The sequence below is a fragment of the Sus scrofa genome, chromosome 15 (assembly GCF_054392235.1).
Source record: "Sus scrofa isolate SSC_HxYL_T2T_F1_AM1 chromosome 15, Sscrofa_HxYL_maternal_Yorkshire_Landrace_v2.0, whole genome shotgun sequence".
Classification (NCBI taxonomy): domain Eukaryota; kingdom Metazoa; phylum Chordata; class Mammalia; order Artiodactyla; family Suidae; genus Sus; species Sus scrofa.
Window position 1 is genome coordinate 143,569,520 of NC_139397.1, and position 16,137 is coordinate 143,585,656.

At 41.9% G+C, this 16,137-nt stretch overlaps 1 protein-coding gene across 4 annotated transcripts in view; it reads left to right on the forward strand.

The window, feature by feature from the left end:
• DAW1 (dynein assembly factor with WD repeats 1) overlaps positions 1 to 16,137 on the forward strand; it is a 51,509-nt gene that overhangs the window by 10,401 nt on the left and 24,971 nt on the right. For 2 of the 4 annotated variants that reach the window (XR_308269.4, XM_005672265.4), the window contains exons 2-5: positions 5,675 to 5,747; positions 8,449 to 8,593; positions 10,775 to 10,833; positions 14,535 to 14,657. Coding sequence is in view for 2 of the 4 variants with exons in the window: in XM_005672265.4 (XP_005672322.1) it covers positions 5,675 to 5,747; positions 8,449 to 8,593; positions 10,775 to 10,833; positions 14,535 to 14,657 (400 nt within the window). In the remaining 2 variants the exon portion in view is untranslated. The remainder of the gene's footprint in view (positions 1 to 5,674; positions 5,748 to 8,448; positions 8,594 to 10,774; positions 10,834 to 14,534; positions 14,658 to 16,137) is intronic. The other 2 variants (XR_014829439.1, XM_084999229.1) reach the window with 1 other exon arrangement.

Sequence of the window (16,137 nt, forward strand, 5' to 3'; positions counted from 1 at the left end):
AACGTGTCTCTTCCTTTATCACAATTTTCTTTTATATCCTAGAGTACATGTAGGTCTTAAACATTTTTTGTTAATTTTATTTTAGGTGCTCAATGCAAGTGTAAATGTGATCTTTCCTTAACTTGCATCTTCCCTTGTTTATGTATCTATTTCTTATCTACTTCCAGTCTTAGCTTTTTGTATTCTATTCATCTTTTAAACTCCCTTAAATCCTTTCTAGAATGTGGGGCTTGTAAAATAAAAATATTTTGGAGTTCCCTTGTGGCTCAGTGAGTTAAGGATCTGGCAATTGTCACTACAGTGGCTCTGGTTATTAAAGTGGTGTGGGTTTGATCACTGGCCCAGGAAGTTTCTCATGCCACGGGTGCAGCCAAAAAAATATTTTAACAATGTTACAATATCCATATTTTGCTAAAAAGCCTAGTGTGAAACGAGAAGCCTATTTTCACTCTAAGGAAATAAGAGCAGTATTTGCAGTGGTTGGCTCTCTATCCAGCCTTTCCCCTGTTCTTTGTAAGTTTGCTTCTTAGACTAGAATTTGGTTTCAAGTCTTGGATGTAAAAGAATTACTTCTTGGGAAAGGAAATAAAATAAGACTGTGCCAAACTAGCCTCTTTGTTACAGTTGTTTGCCTGCTGTGCCAGGGTGTTCAGCCAATTTTCCGAGTCATTAAAAGCATTTAGGATGCTTTTTCTGCTCTGAAATGTTACACTTGACTACACGACCACTGCTTGGGTTACCAGCTTGGGTTGTGCCAAATCAATGCAGCAGGACTGTGTTATTTCTGAGTTTGCAGCTTTGTAGCTGGGTGAGTGATGGCGTCAGACACTGAGGAAGAAATTGGAGGAGAAGCAGGGTTGAAGGGAAAGATCTCAAACTTATTTGAGGTGCAGGAGAGCCATCTACCTGCCTGGAACTCAGAGGCAGTCCAGCCTGAAGATGAAACAGCTGGTAATTGTTGACATATTGGTGGCAATTGAAGTCAGGGGTGTAGGTGAACCTACGTGGGGAAAAATGTAAAGTGAGAATTGCGCGACCTGCATCCTAAAGACCATCAGTATTTAAAGATGAGGCAGAAGAGGAGGAACAGGTAAGAGCGAATGAAACGTGACCAAGCAAAAAAAAAAAAAAAGACAGAAATTTCACAGACGCCTGTGGAGGGCAGTGTTTGAGGAAGGAGGAGTTGTTGTTCATGGAGCGGATTATTTCTGAAAGGCCACATGTGGTCAAGGCAGGGAATGCCAACTGCGCTAAGCAGTCTGAGGGCACTTCAGTCATTTACCAGTTAGTTCATGAAGTCAATGAACACTGAACTTTTCCTGTGTATCAAATTTTGGGGTAGACACTAGGGATAAGGCGAAGACATACCCAGGAGCACATGCAGGCTAATGAATCAGATGTCGCTAGGAGAGAAGACAGAAAGATTGTGAAACCAGTGGCAAAGGGGCAGACACCATTGAGGGAGACATGGAAGCCAGAGCGGGGAAGGTATAAGTCTCATCCACTTCTTTTTGTTTGTTTTTGCTGTAGAATTGTATGAATGTTTATTCTCATTCACTCTTTTTTAAAAAAATTATTGCGGGATAGTTGACTTACAATGTTCTCTTTGTTTCAAGTGCACAGCAAAGCCAATCTGTTATACATATAACACATCCATTCTTTCCCCCCATATAGTTTGTTACACACTATTGAATAGATGTCTCTGTGCTATGCAGTAGGTTCTTATTAATTATCTCTCGCTCTCTCTCTCTCTTTTTTTTTTTTTTGTTTTTTTGTCTTTTTAGGGCCACACTCACAGCATATGGAAGTTCCCAGGCTAGGGGTCGAATTGGAGCTACAGCTGTTGGCCTGTGCCACAGCCACAGCCATGCAGGATCCGAACCGTGTCTGCGACCTACACAACTCATAACGATGCGGGATCCTTAACCCGCTGAAAGAGAAGCCAGGGATCAGACCTGAGTCCTCACAGGTACCACTCAGGCTCATTACTGCTGAGCTACGATGGGAACTTCCTCAATTATCTATTTTATACAGTAGTATGTGTATGTTAGTCCAGCCTCCTAATTTACCCCCCCCCCATGGCTTCCCCTATGTTAACTGTAAGTTTGAGTTCAAAATCTGTGCTTTTTTTCTGTTTTATAAATAAATTCTTTAGTATCAGTTTTATTAGATTTCCCCATATAAGTGATAACGTGTGATTTTTGTCTTTGTCTGACTTCACTTAGTATGGTAATCTCTAGGTCCATCCATGTTGCTGCAAATGGCATTATTTTATTTTTTAAGGATGAGTAGTATTCCACTGTATACATGTATCACATCTTTATTCATTCTTCTGTTGTTGGATGATTAGATTGCTTCCATGTCTTGGTCATTGTAAATAGTGCTGCAGTAAACACTGGGGTGCATGTATCTTTTTGAATTGTGACTTTCTCTGGATAGATGCCCAGGCATAGGATTGCTGGATCATATGATAATTCTATTTTAATTTTTTGAGCAACCTGCATATTGTTCTCCACTGATGATAGATATTGGTAGTGGTATTAACAAATGTGATTTTTTGGCGATATTGTATGATGAAATATGTCTACATTTAGAACTCAGTAAACTAATATTTTTTAAACATTTGATGCATGATTTGTAAATCACATGTGGTAAAAATCCATTGAGAGTGTGAGAGAGACAAATGGATTTTAATGTACCAGGCTATGAAGTGTTCACCAACGTGGTATCAGATTCTGAATTGCAACCAATCTTTATAAAACTACCCTTTGTTGAGGTTTCTGTTTTCTTTTCTTTTTCTTTTTTTTTCTTTTTACGGCCATACCTGCAGCATATGGAACTTCCGGGGCTAAGGGTCAAATCGGAGCTGCAGTTGGGGTCTACACCACAACCACAGAAACACCAAATCTGAGCAACGACTGTGACCTGCACCACAGCTCAAGGCAATGCCAGATCCTTAACCTACTAAGTGAGGCCAGGGCTCAAACCTGCATCCTCACGGATGCTATCTAGGATTCTTAACCCTCTGAGCCATGATGGGAACTCCCCATTTGTTGAGTTTTAATGTAGTATCAAAGAAGAATATAAAAATTACACAAAAATCCAATTAAAATATTCCTCCATTTTTCCAACTGCATATCTGTGTATAGGACCCAGATTTTTTTCTTATATTTGGTCTAAGATAACCTGTGGCAACAGCTTAAATGCAGAAGCAGGAATGAGACTCTAGCTCTTTAGTTAAGCCAGATAGTCTAGAGATTTGCTAAAGTGTAAAACAATGCTACTCTTCTTACATTTTTTGGATGTGGGGATAAATACAGTTATTTCTATAAAATATGCTATTTATGTTCATACCCTATGAATTTATTACTATGTGAAAACAATTTAATAAATATTTTAATAATTTCTCAATTTTAATGTGGAAAATATCAGAAATGCCAAAATTCTCAATAATTTAAAAAGTATAGAGTGGTCTTCAAGCCAAACCTTTTTACTTCTGCTGGTTCATATCCAAGGCGGTGTTACAAAAAGCTCAGTTCATTTTTATTTCAGTCTATCAGGATGCTGTTGTTCAGATGGAATGCAGTCTATTGATTTCTCTGAAGTTCACTGGCTCTGTCCTTTGTCATCTTTGCTGTACTCTTGGGCAAGTTTTTCATTTTGGTTATTGTATTTTTCCATAATTCTCATTTGGTTTGGCTGAACAACATCTCTTTATTTTCTGAGATTTTTCATTTTTTTCCATTGTTTCAAGTGAATTTGTTACTGACTGCTGAAGCATTTTTATGAAACTTTTAAAATCCTCAACAGATTATTCCAGCATCTGATTCATGTCAGTATTGGCATTTTTTGGTTGTCTTTCTCTGGTTCTTGGTGTGATAGGTGATTTTTTATTGTACCCTGAGTATTGGGTTTTATTAAGTGTTTTTTGCACAATTGTTGGTATGACGAGAGAATTTTTGTGTCCTGGAGACTCTCGACCCCATCTATATCTATGCTGTCATGCTGTCACCATGTTTCGGTTCAGCCCACAGGTTCTGCTCTGCTTTTGTGGACTTTGCCTTTAATTTTGTGAGCTTTTGCTGTGTTGCTCTGGTCTGATTTGTTTTTCTGGTGTAAGACTCCTGCTTTGCTTTGCCTTTTAATTTAATGCAATTTTTAAACATTTTATTGAAGTAGAGTTGATTTACAAGGTCATGTTAGTTTCTGCTGTACAGCAAAGTGATTCAGTTGTCTATAAACACACACCCCTTCTTTTTCAGATTCCTTTCCCGTATAGGTTATCACAGACTATTGGGTAGAGTTCCCTGTGCTGTACAGCAGGTTCCTGGTGATCATTCATTTCATATGCCAGGTGTGCATATGCCAATCCCAAGCTCCAGTCCATCTCCCACTTTCCCCTTTGTTAACCATAGTTTTGTTTTCCAAGTCTATGAGTCTGTTTCTGTTTCGTAAATAGTTTCATTTGTATCATTTTTTTTTAGATCCCACATATAAGTGATACCATATGACATTTCTCTTTCTGACTTAGTTAGTGTGATAATATTTAGATCCATCCATGTTGCTGCAAAAGTTATTATTTCATGCTTTTTATGGCTGAGTACTATTCCACTGTATATGTGTACCGCATTCTTTGTCCATTCCTCTTGTGATGGCTATATACCTTGCTTCCGTGTCTTGGATATTGTAAATAGCGCTGCTCTGATTTGCCTTAGCAAGACTTCTGTTCCATCTCTGCTTGTTCACCTGCAGGGTCAGAGGTATGTTCTCAGTGTGCCTGCTCTCACTGTGTGACCTTTGAGGGATGGAAGATGAGACCTGGCTGTGCCACTGGTTGAAAGGCAGGGAGACACTGGTTTGGTACCTCACTGTGGAATGGGGTCTGGGAGGCCCTGGGACTTTGACGCTGCTGTTGCAAGCAGATCAGATGGCCTCCTGGGCCACCTGCTGAGGAGCAGGAGTTGAGGAGGTCTGGGGCTTTGCTGTTTGCAGCTGCTGCAGGCAGATGAGACTGCACGGGCACCCAGCTTTGCAGTGTGGATGGGGCTTCCACTGATAGGGGGCCTGCCTGCAGGGGTCGCAGTGACCGAGCAGACTTGAGGACTCCCTCCTGGTGCTTGGTTTGACTTGCCCATTCCTGGTCCTTTGGCCACAGAGAACAAGCTTTTCTGTTGCTTTCGCATTTTTGTTATCTATGCTTTTTGGTGGTTCCAGGCTGCAGGTCCTTCTGGTTCCCACTGCTGGGGGGGTAAATGTGAAATAAAGAAAACCCAGGGAACTCCCCATGTTGTCATCGCCCAAATCCTGAGGCCTCTAGCCATCCACCTTCTTCTACCCGACCTTCAATGATTTCAGCAATGTCCACTGAGTGATTTCAGATGTATTTATTTATTTATTTTTTGGCCTGGGCCAAGGGATCAAACCCATGCCCCCGCAGTGACGACACTAGATTCTTAACCTGTTGAGCCACTGGGGAGCTCCACTCTCAAGTATATTTAGTTGTACCGATCAAGGGAAAGTGGGTCTCTACAATCTTCTTTGGGGATGACATCACTGCCTATGTTTGATGCTGAAAAATTAAGAAAATTGAAAAACGACGACGAAAGAAATTATGTCAAAGTAGGTTAACGCTTGGCATAGGCTATCATTGTTTCATAACGTATTTGTTTCCTAGGAATTATGTTGGAATATGAAAAAAGTGGAGAATTAAGGACCAAATCCATAGACTTGCTTGACCTTGATCCCAGGTAAGCTAGCTTCGTGACGCAACATGTGTTTCACATCCCGGGGGGTTACTGGGAAACCCTGACGCAGGATGAGCGTGGATGAGCTCCGTCAACTGCAGACAGCGCTTCGCTGACAAACTGTTCCGTGCGTATCTGTTCCCGTTCATTTCTGAACTTTATTTGAATGTCTTGCTGAAGGAGGAGGAGGTGGAAAAAGGCTCATCGCTCTTTCCTTTTCTTCTTCCCAAACCAACCTTATGTTTAAGAAAGAAACCTTTTGGTTTAGAATAATTGTAGGAAAGTTGGGAAGACAGAGCTCCCATATACCCCATAGACCATTCCCCATTACTGACGTCTTAATTAGGGTGATGCATTTGTCCCATTAGCAAACCAGTATTGATACATTATTAGGAACCAAAGACACTATGTGACTCAATTTTTCTTCATTTTTTCCCCCCAGTTCTCTTTTTCTCTTCCAGTATGCCATCCAGTACCTCATGTAATGTTTAGTCATGTCTCCCTAGGCTCCTCGTGCTGTGACAGAAGTTCCCAGGCCAGGGATCAACTTGAGCCATAGTAGTGACAACAGCAGGTCCTTAACAGCCAGGCTACCAGGGAACTCCTGCCAACTTTCTTTATTTTTGATGACCTTGACATTTTTTGAGGAGTACCAGCTGTTGAATTTTAAGAATATCACTGAGCCTGTTATTTTCTTAGTAGAGAGATGTCTCATAAAGCTGACTGCATCTGCTTGTCCATAGTAGTTGTCATGGAGCAGAGGTGGGGGGGTCAGATATTTGCCTCTGAAGCTTCATGTGTACACAGAAGAAATCCCCTTGTGAATTCATGTGGCGCTAAATTTATTCCCTTTAGGAAATCTTACACAAAACTTTACATAAGAGACAGAGTCAGGAGTTCCCACTGTGGAGCAGTGGGTTAAGAGTCTGACTGCCGTGGCTTGGGTTGCTGGGGATGTGTGGGTTTGATCCCCAGCCTGGGATAGCGGTTTAAAGGATCTGGTGTTGTTGCAGCTGTGGTGTAGGTTGAAGCTGTGGCTTGGATTCAGTCCCCGGCCCAGGAATTTCCACATGCTGTGGGTGCAGCCATTTAAAAAAAGAAAAGAAAAGAAAAGAAAAAACAGGAGTTCCATTTTGGCTCAGCCGGTTAAGAACCTGACTAGTATCCATGAGGTGGCGAGTTCGATGTCTGGCCTCGCTCAGTGGGTTAAGGATCAGGTGTTGCTGCAAGTGCAGCGCAGGTCACAGATGTGGCTGCAGCTCTGATTCAACCCCTAACCTGGGAACTTCCTTATGCTCCCTAAAAGGACAAGAAAAAAAAAAGAGACAGGTTAGACTGATTATGCTTGTTCTAGATCATATCAGAGCCCAAATTCAGCTAAGGTGAAGATATTCTCAATGGGTGAAAAAAAGAATAAAGATACTGCAATAGGCATTTTATTTAGCGTTGCGGCCCAGAGAAATAGGTGATTTTTCGGTGTGACCGTCCTTTGCACGTGCCATGATTTCTGGGAAGGGGGTACAGAAACTCTCAGCAAAAGGACATCTCACAGAACCCAGATGAAAGAGATGAGCTGCTTTCCAGTTTTAAAATGAGCCCGCACAGCCCGATGACTTGTGAGAACTGTGGCCACTCGAGAGGTTTGGAGTTTCAGGGGTAACTGGTCTGAGGGTGAGGACAGGGTTTGACTCAGAGGACAATGGCTTAGGTAGAGTTCAAGTCTTATTTTAGGTGCCTGGCACAGAAAAGGTACCCAATAGGCATTTTTTCAAATCAATTTTTTATACGTTTATATTATGTATGGTTCTGAAGTTATTAAACCTTCAAATTGCATGAAGACTTTGGGGACATCATGTTTTAGGAAAAAAGTCCTAGATTATAGCCCATTATATGTACCTTCATTTATTTATTTATTCATTATTGGAGCATCATTGACAACAAAGTGAGTCAGTTATGCATCTACAGGTATCTGTTCTTTTTTTCCCATATAGGTTATTATAAACTATCAACTAGATTTCCCTGGGGTATGTACTAGGTCCTTGCTGATGATCTGTTTTATGCAGCAGTGTGTACCTTTCAAACTAGTTCTCTTCCAGAACGATAATGTTACAGCCCATAAAAAATTAATGATGATGATGATAATAATAATTCTCTGAATGTTTATTTTTTAGAGGTATTTTCCCCTAAAAATATTAACATATCGAACTTTTCTGAACCTCAGTTTCTTCTTCCTTCCAATAGCTACCATAAAACATTAAATTAGAGGGTTGTTAGAAGATTAAATGAGAGACTATATATAAGGTGGAATAGAGAGTAGGATCAGGACCATTTAATGTATGTTTACTAAAAGAAAGAAGAGACAGGGAAAAATAAATAGAAGAGCTCCCGTTCAGACACAGCATGCACTTGGCCTTCTTGGGTGAGTAACCCAGAATCGTGGCCAACCTTCCTGGCGCGAAGTTTCAGATGTGCAACAAACGGCATTGGAAGGGACCCAAGCAGCTTCCACTCGTGCCACGGTGCTCCCTCGGTATTGATTTCTGGGCTTTTCTCCCTCCAGAAATCTCTTGGTAAAGATGAGGGCGTTCTTGACATTTTATAAATGTTGTGCTTCCCAACGCCCTGCAATTCTTCATGGAGTGAGTGTATGTGCAATTTTCGACGTAGAAAAAAGCAACTTTTGTTTTTGCTTGGTGAATTTCAGCACAGATGTCAACGCCTTAGTAGAAGAGATACAGAAAGCAGAACCTCTAATCACAGCTTCACGGTCAGACCAAGTCAAACTTCTAATACAGAGATTACAGACGAAACTCGGACAGCACAGCAACCACAACTTCTATCTTTTTAAGGTAAGGCATGTGTTAAAAATACGAAGGAATGCTTTCATGAATTCATTGATGTTCTCCTAATCAGAGGTAAAAATACAAAGGCTGTTTTCTCTTTCTCTCAGTGCCTCAGATATTTTCTGAGACTACGTCTTAATAAATATTTGTCAAATGAATGAAATTCAAAAATTTATTTTTTGAGAGGTTCAATAAAGATTTGTAGTAGTATCGTTATAATGATAAATCTAAAGGATAATCATTAAGGTAGTTCTAAGTCATTGAATAATTAATTTTTTTGAGTTAGATAATATTAAAGCCTATTTCACTGTGTATCAATATTTCACATTTTCTGCTTCCATGTGAACTAAATTATACTTCACTAAATTATGTATTGATTTGAGTGCATACTAATTCAGTGTAAATATGCTTATTTTCCTCTCCCTATATATATTTTTTTTGCTTTTTTAGGGCCACACTTGCAGTGGATGGAAGTTCCCAGGTTAGGGGTCAAATGGGAGCTGCAGCTGCCCGCCTACGCCACGGCCATAGCAATGTGGGATCAGAGCTGCATCTGCAACCTACACTGCAGCTCATAGCAGCGCCAGATCCTTAACCCACTGAACAAGGACAGGGCTCAAACCCACATCCTCATGGAAAAAAGTTACTTTTTTCTTTTTTCCAGGTTTGTTGCTACTGAGCCTGAATAGGAACTCCTTCCTTTATGATTTTTTTTGTCTTTTTGCTATTTCTTGGGCCGCTCCCGCGGCATATGGAGGTTCCCAGGCTAGGGGTCGAATCGGAGCTGTAACCACCAGCCTACGCCAGAGCCACAGCAACGCAGGATCGGAGCCGCGTCTGCAACCTACACCACAGCTCACGGCAACGTCGGATCGTTAACCCACTAAGCAAGGGCAGGGATCAAACCCGCAACCTCATGGTTCCTAGTCGGATTCGTTAACCACTGCACCACGACGGGAACTCCCTTTTATGATTTTGATGATTAAATTAAAATACAACAAATTAGTCATTTATTACTTTGAGAACAGCGATTTCCTTTTTTATCTAACATTTAATGCTTTATCCTAGGATTGCTTCATATATTGATTTTCTTTTTTATGACTTAAATATACTTATTTTTTATATACTCAGCGTATTCTGTCTGATACAACATATGCAGGTAATCTTCAGCATTTACCTATTTAGTTTGCGGAAAGAGGATGATTATTCTTGTAATATTTCTTTTTCCAGCAGGTGGCACTATTTCACTTCAAATAGGAGCTCTATAATTCACTTGACCTTGTAATTTATCCTCCTAAGGGAACATTTTTTTTTTTTTTTTTGTCTTCTCTAGGGCCCCTCCTGCGGCATATGGGGGTTCCCAGGCTAGGGGTCTAATTGGAGCTGTAGCTGCCGGCCTAGACCAGAGCCACGGCAACACGGATCCGAGCCACATCTGCAAACTACACCACAGCTCACGGCAACGCCGGATCGTTAACCCACTGAGCAAGGGCAGGGATCGAACCCGCAACCTCATGGTTCCTAGTCGGATTCGTTAACCACTGCGCCACGACGGGAACTCCCCTAAGGGAACATTTTTGATAGTGAAAAGGGATGCTATTAATAGCTACACTCTGGCAGTAGACATAAGTGGGACTGTCCCAATCTAGCCAACCACTTTATCTATAAACAGATTATCCAATTTAAGTCTATTCATTCAATAAATATTAAACATCTGCTATACTAGACAATGCAGGGGTGGAAAAATAAATAACGTCAAATTCTGACTCTAAAGGAGCTTTAGGAGTTAAAAAGTAATAATATATTGTACATCTGTATTTGAAACATATTTAGTTTGTTTCCTATGTACACTGTTTGTGCATACGTGCAAAACCATGTGCAATAAGTAAAAGAAAATATAAATTTGTGCTATTTGGTATCATGTAGCTGTAATCTGTCTTGGGGTAGATTAGTGGAAAACACTGATCCAGTTACATTTCTGTAATTATTTGTAGCCACCAAATGTGTTACTGGTCTTAATAATAGAAGGTACAATGTGTTTTTATCACTTGTTCAGCTAGTGGATATTGTCCATTTATTATGTATAATTAAGACATGTTTGAATGTCTTCATTGATTTGAAGTTAAGATGAATGAATTAAACAATTTTGTTTGAGTGTAAAATAAATGGTGTTGTCTCTCATCGAAGGTTCTCAGAGCACATATACTGCCACTGACCAACGTTGCACTTAATAAATCGGGCTCCTGGTAAGGTTCTCTATTTATTAAAAGTTTCTTTCTTTCTTCCTTCCTTCCTTCCTTCCTTCCTTCCTTCCTTCCTTCCTTCCTTCCTTCCTTCCTTCCTTTCTCTCTCTCTCTCTCTTTCTTTCTTTCTTTCTTTCTTCCTTCCTTCCTTTCTCTCTCTCTCTTTCTCTCTCTCTCTCTTTCTCTCTCTCTCTCTTTCTCTCTCTCTCTCTTTCTCTCTCTCTCTCTTTCTCTCTCTCTCTCTTTCTCTCTCTCTCTCTTTCTCTCTCTCTCTCTTTCTCTCTCTCTCTATTTCTTTCTTTCTTTCTTTCTTTCTCTCTCTCTCTTTCTCTCTTTCTCTCTTCCTCCCTTCCTTCCTTCCCTCCCTCCCTTCCCTTCTTTCAGAGCTTCACCCAGGGCATATGGCGTATGGAGGTTCCCAGGCTAGAGGCTGAGTAGGAGCTACAGCTGTTGGCCTATGCAGCTGCCACAGCAACGCCATATCCGAGCCGCATCTGCAACCTACACCGCAGCTCATGGCAACCGGATCCTTAACCCACTGAGTAAGGCCAGGGATTGAAGCCTAATCCTTGTGGATCCTGGTCGGATTCATTACCGCTGAGCCACAATGGGAACTCCTAAAATTTTTTATTTTTTTAGAGCTGTTTTAGGTTCACAGCAAAAGTGAGCAGAAGATAGAGAGACTTTCTGTACCCTCTGCCTTGCACCCCACACAGCTTCCCTCCTATGGACACATCCCCCACCGAGACCTACATCTGTTGCAGTTGTTGACTCCATATTGATACATCATATTCACCACAAGTTCATAGTTTACATGAGGGTTCACCCTTGGTTTTGTACATTCTATGGGTTGGCAAACGTATAACAGCATATATCCACTGTTATGGTAAAACCCAGGGCGGTTTTACTGCCCTAAAATCCTCTGTGCTTTGCTTATGTATTTCTGTCTATTTCTACTCTTTATTTTTGATTTTTCATAATCAAGGGATAAATTTTTTAAAAAATAAAAGTTATGTGCATGTAAGTCATGCAGCATGATGATTCCATATACATGTACACAGTGAAATGATCACTGCCGTCAAGCTAGTTGACATACTGTCTCCATACAGTTGCCATTGTGTGTGAGCACCTGGGATCTATTCTCTCAGCATATTTCAAGGATACAATCCAGTGCTGTCAATTACAGTCATTATGCCTGTGGAGTCAATCTCTAGACCTCGTCATCCTACGTAACCATGATGTTTGTACCCTTTGGCCAATGTCTCTCCATTCCTCCCACCTCCCCAGTAGGTCACTACTGTTCTATGCTCTGCTTCTGTGAATTCAACTTTTTCTTTTGCTTTTTTTGGTTTTCTTAGGTTCCACATATAAGTGAGATCATCTGGTATTTGTCCTTCTTTGTCTGGCTTGTTTCTCTTAGCAGAATGTCCTAAAGGTTCAACCACGTGGTAGCAAGTGGTGGTATTTCTTTCTCACGGCCAAATAGCATTTCGTTGTGTGCATATCTATGCACCTTGTTTTCTTCATCCGTCCATCCCTGGACAGTACTCAGGTTGTTTCCATATCTCGACTATAGCCAACAAAGCCAGAATGGACATGGGAGTGCAGGTATCCCTACGAGATCCCGATTTCATTTCCTTTGAATATATACCCGAAATAAGATTGCTGGATCATATGGTAATTCTGTTTTTACTTTCTTTGGCAACCACCATACTGTGTTCTATCACGACTTTACCAACTTACGTTACCAAGAAGCCAGGAGGAAAATGCCTAGAAGAGAACCAAAGATGTGTTGCCCTGTCAACCTTCCTGTTTAGTTGGGTTTAGATATCAGAATTTGTTTCACCTTTTATCATCACTACTTGACGTTAAGACTGGGTTTTTGGGAGTTCCCATTGTGGCTCAGTGGGTTAAGAACCCAACTAGTATCCATGAGGATGCAGGTTTGATCCCTGGCCTCGATCAGTGGGTTAATAATCCAGTGTTGCCATGAGCTGTGGCATAGGTCGCAGATGCGGCTCAGATCTGGTGTTGCTGTGGCTGTGGTGTAGGCCGGCAGCCGCAGCTCTGATTCCACCCCTAGCCTGGGAACCTCCATATGCTGAGGGTGCAGACCAAAAAAAAAAAAAAAAAAAAAAAAAGGAAAAAGAAAAAAGACTGTCTTTTCAATGTTGTACCTTTTTTCCTGCGTTTGGGAAATACTTTTCCTAATGGAATATGTAAGGAGTAACCAAGATACTGTTGTTTTTCTTTAAACTATTAGAGGTCAATATACTGATGATTCCTGTAGAGGAAAAGTCATGTAAAGGAGAGTAAATAGTAAGCGCATATTTATTTATTTATTTATTTATTTTTTGTCTTTTTGCCATTTCTTGGGCCGCTCCCACGGCGTATGGAGATTCCCAGGCTAGGGGTCGAATCGGAGCTGTAGCCACTGGCCCACGCCAGAGCCACAACAACGCGGGATCCGAGCCGAGTCTGCAACCTACACCACAGCTCACGGCAACACCGGATCCTTAACCCACTGAGCAAGGGCAGGGATTGAACCCGCAACCTCATGGTTCCTAGTCGGATTCGTTAACTGCTGCTCCACAACGGGAACCCCCATAAACGCATATTTATTGAACCTCTTAGTCATGATCCAGGTCGTGGGCATGGTGGTTGTACTCCAGATGGGAGAAGGACTAGCATGCATGAAAGGAAGGATCCAGATCTTCAGAGACTGGTGGGAAGCGGGGTGTGGCTGGTCGGGGTGTGTTTGGGAGAAGTTGAGGTCCGAGGGGCAGCCAGGGCCGCTGGCCATGTGGACCATGAGCAGAGTCTGAACTTTTGCCTGGATTGCTAGGAAGCCATTTGACGAAGGTTTAAAAAAATTAACTGCAATTTGATTGAGGAAAATAGACAGGTAAGGCTCACACGTGAGCCCAGACCTGTTAGAAGGTGGCTTCACTGGTTTATGCAAGAGATGCAGGCGATAAACTGGTGAGAAGCGGCCATACTAGGGATGTATTCTGAGACTGGGCTGACGGAATTAATAGATGGTATATGGGATGTGAGGGAAAGAGAGGGGTCAAAGATGATGCTAAGATTTTTACGGTTCAACCATGTGGAAGAACGATGCTATTGCTGAGATATATTAGTTTCAGAAAATGTTACTGATTATTAATATTGTTTAATTATATAATTATTTATACTATAAGAATGATTATTGAAAGGATTACTTTTTTTTTTTTTTTGGTCTTTTTAGGGCCACACCTGCAGCATATAGAAGTTCCCAGGCTAAGGGTCGAATTGGAGCCGCAGCTGCCGTCCTACACCACAGCCACAGCAGCATGGGACCCGAGCCAAGTCTGTGACCTACACCACAGCTTGCAGCAATGCCGGATCCTTAACCCACTGAGCAAGGCCAGGGGTCCAACCTGCATCCTCATGGATCCTAGTAGGGTTCGTTCCCACTGAGCCATGATGGGAACTCCAGGATTACTCTTTATTTATTACCTCCTTTTTGGGTGTAGGAAAAAACTGGAAAATTTCTAAGTCAAATTATTTAGATATTGTTCCCAACTCAACTCCTTGTTCTGCAAATGCGATTCCATTGTAAAGAGCAAGATAAATGGAGTTCTGATTTGGCAGGCAAAACCACGAGGTCTTTACTGACCCACTGCTGTTCTCACCTTGTGTTGCATTTCTGTGGCCTGCGTTAGCTTTATCACAGGGAGCTATGATCGGACATGCAAACTCTGGGACATGGCCTCTGGAGAGGAACTTCACACCCTGGAAGGTCACAGGAATGTGGTTTATGCCATAGCATTCAACAATCCTTATGGGTAAGGAGACGTCTGCTCCCTCACTTACTCTTTATGAACCCATTAGTTCAGGTATTCATCGCTCCCTCCATCTACTGGGGAAGCAAAGGGGAGACAGAGAGCTCGCATTTACTCAGCGCTTGACCTCTGCTTTGAAAACTTTACAGATCCCTTCTTCAGTGCTTGAAGGGGCTTTTGGATAGGTATTCCTGTCCTTGCATAAGGTCTGTAAAGTTCACGTATACATCCTAGGATCGCACTGTACGAAAGGGGTGACCAAGCGTTCAAGGTTCCGCAGGGCTCACTCTCTGCCCTTGGGGGTTCTCTGACCGGAAGTTCCTGCCGGTGTTTATAGCGCTGCACGGATGCCGCTGGAGACTGGACATGCATGCATAACAGGGTTTGCTTTGTTGAGAAGTTCCCTGACAGTCTTCTCAGGGAGAAAAAAAGGTGCTGAGTAACATGCTAAGTAACCCTACAAAATATAGTGGAACCATTTTTCAACTAACTTCTAGTTAACCTGTTCCATAGATTAACCAAGGTTCTCTACCCTTCTGAATGACATAGTACTGGGACCCTTGCTGCCTGCATGCCTGGGGCAACTAGGCTTACACACTAGCGTGCTTAACGTCTCTCCCCCCTGGTTAGATTCTTAGCTTACCAAAGTCGTACTTGTCCACAAACCTGCTTATGTGGGCTGTGCTTTCAACTTGTAATTAATTTAATTACAATTGCTTAAACTAATGAGATATGAGTGTGCAAATAAAGCTGCTGTCTCCTATGAAAACATAGATAAGATAAATATCTGAAAAAATGTTACTAAATGGAATTGTAGATGAGGTCATTATAAAAATGAGAGAGAATGCTGTAGAATGTCCCTGCTTTCCTCTGGTAGCAGAGACCACAGCAAACTCTGGGGTGGTCCTGAGAACAGACGCGAGGTCTTCGGGTCCCTCTGGATGACTGCACATTCCACAGCGGGGCTGAGCCCTTGTCCTTGGCTTTGGGATGGCTATTTGGGGCCATAAAACTCCTGACCCTTTTGAACGGTGAGCTTGTACTGTCAATCATGGCCCAACTGCGTGAAATTTTAACGACCTGGTGCAGAAGACAGACAAGGGTCAGGGGTGGAGGAAAAGGGTTTTGTCCCCTGATGAGGGTTGGACAGGCTCCTCTACCCTTGCCCTTGTGTGTTGACAGCAGCCTTGCTCAACAGTAAACATGGGGAACCCCCTTTTTGAAAGGGATTGAAGTCTTTACCATCGCTCCTCTCTAAAGCCCCTAAACCCCCCCTTTTTTAATTTTTAAAGTTTTATTGAGGTATAGTTGATTTACAATGTTGTGATAATTTCTGCTGTGCAACCAAGTGATTCAGTCATACGTGGGCACACATCCATTCTCCTTCTGATTGTTTTCCCACATAGATGAGCGCAGAATGTTGGGTAGAGTTCTCTGTGCTATACAGCAGGGCCCCTTTGGCCACGTATTCCATATACCTCAG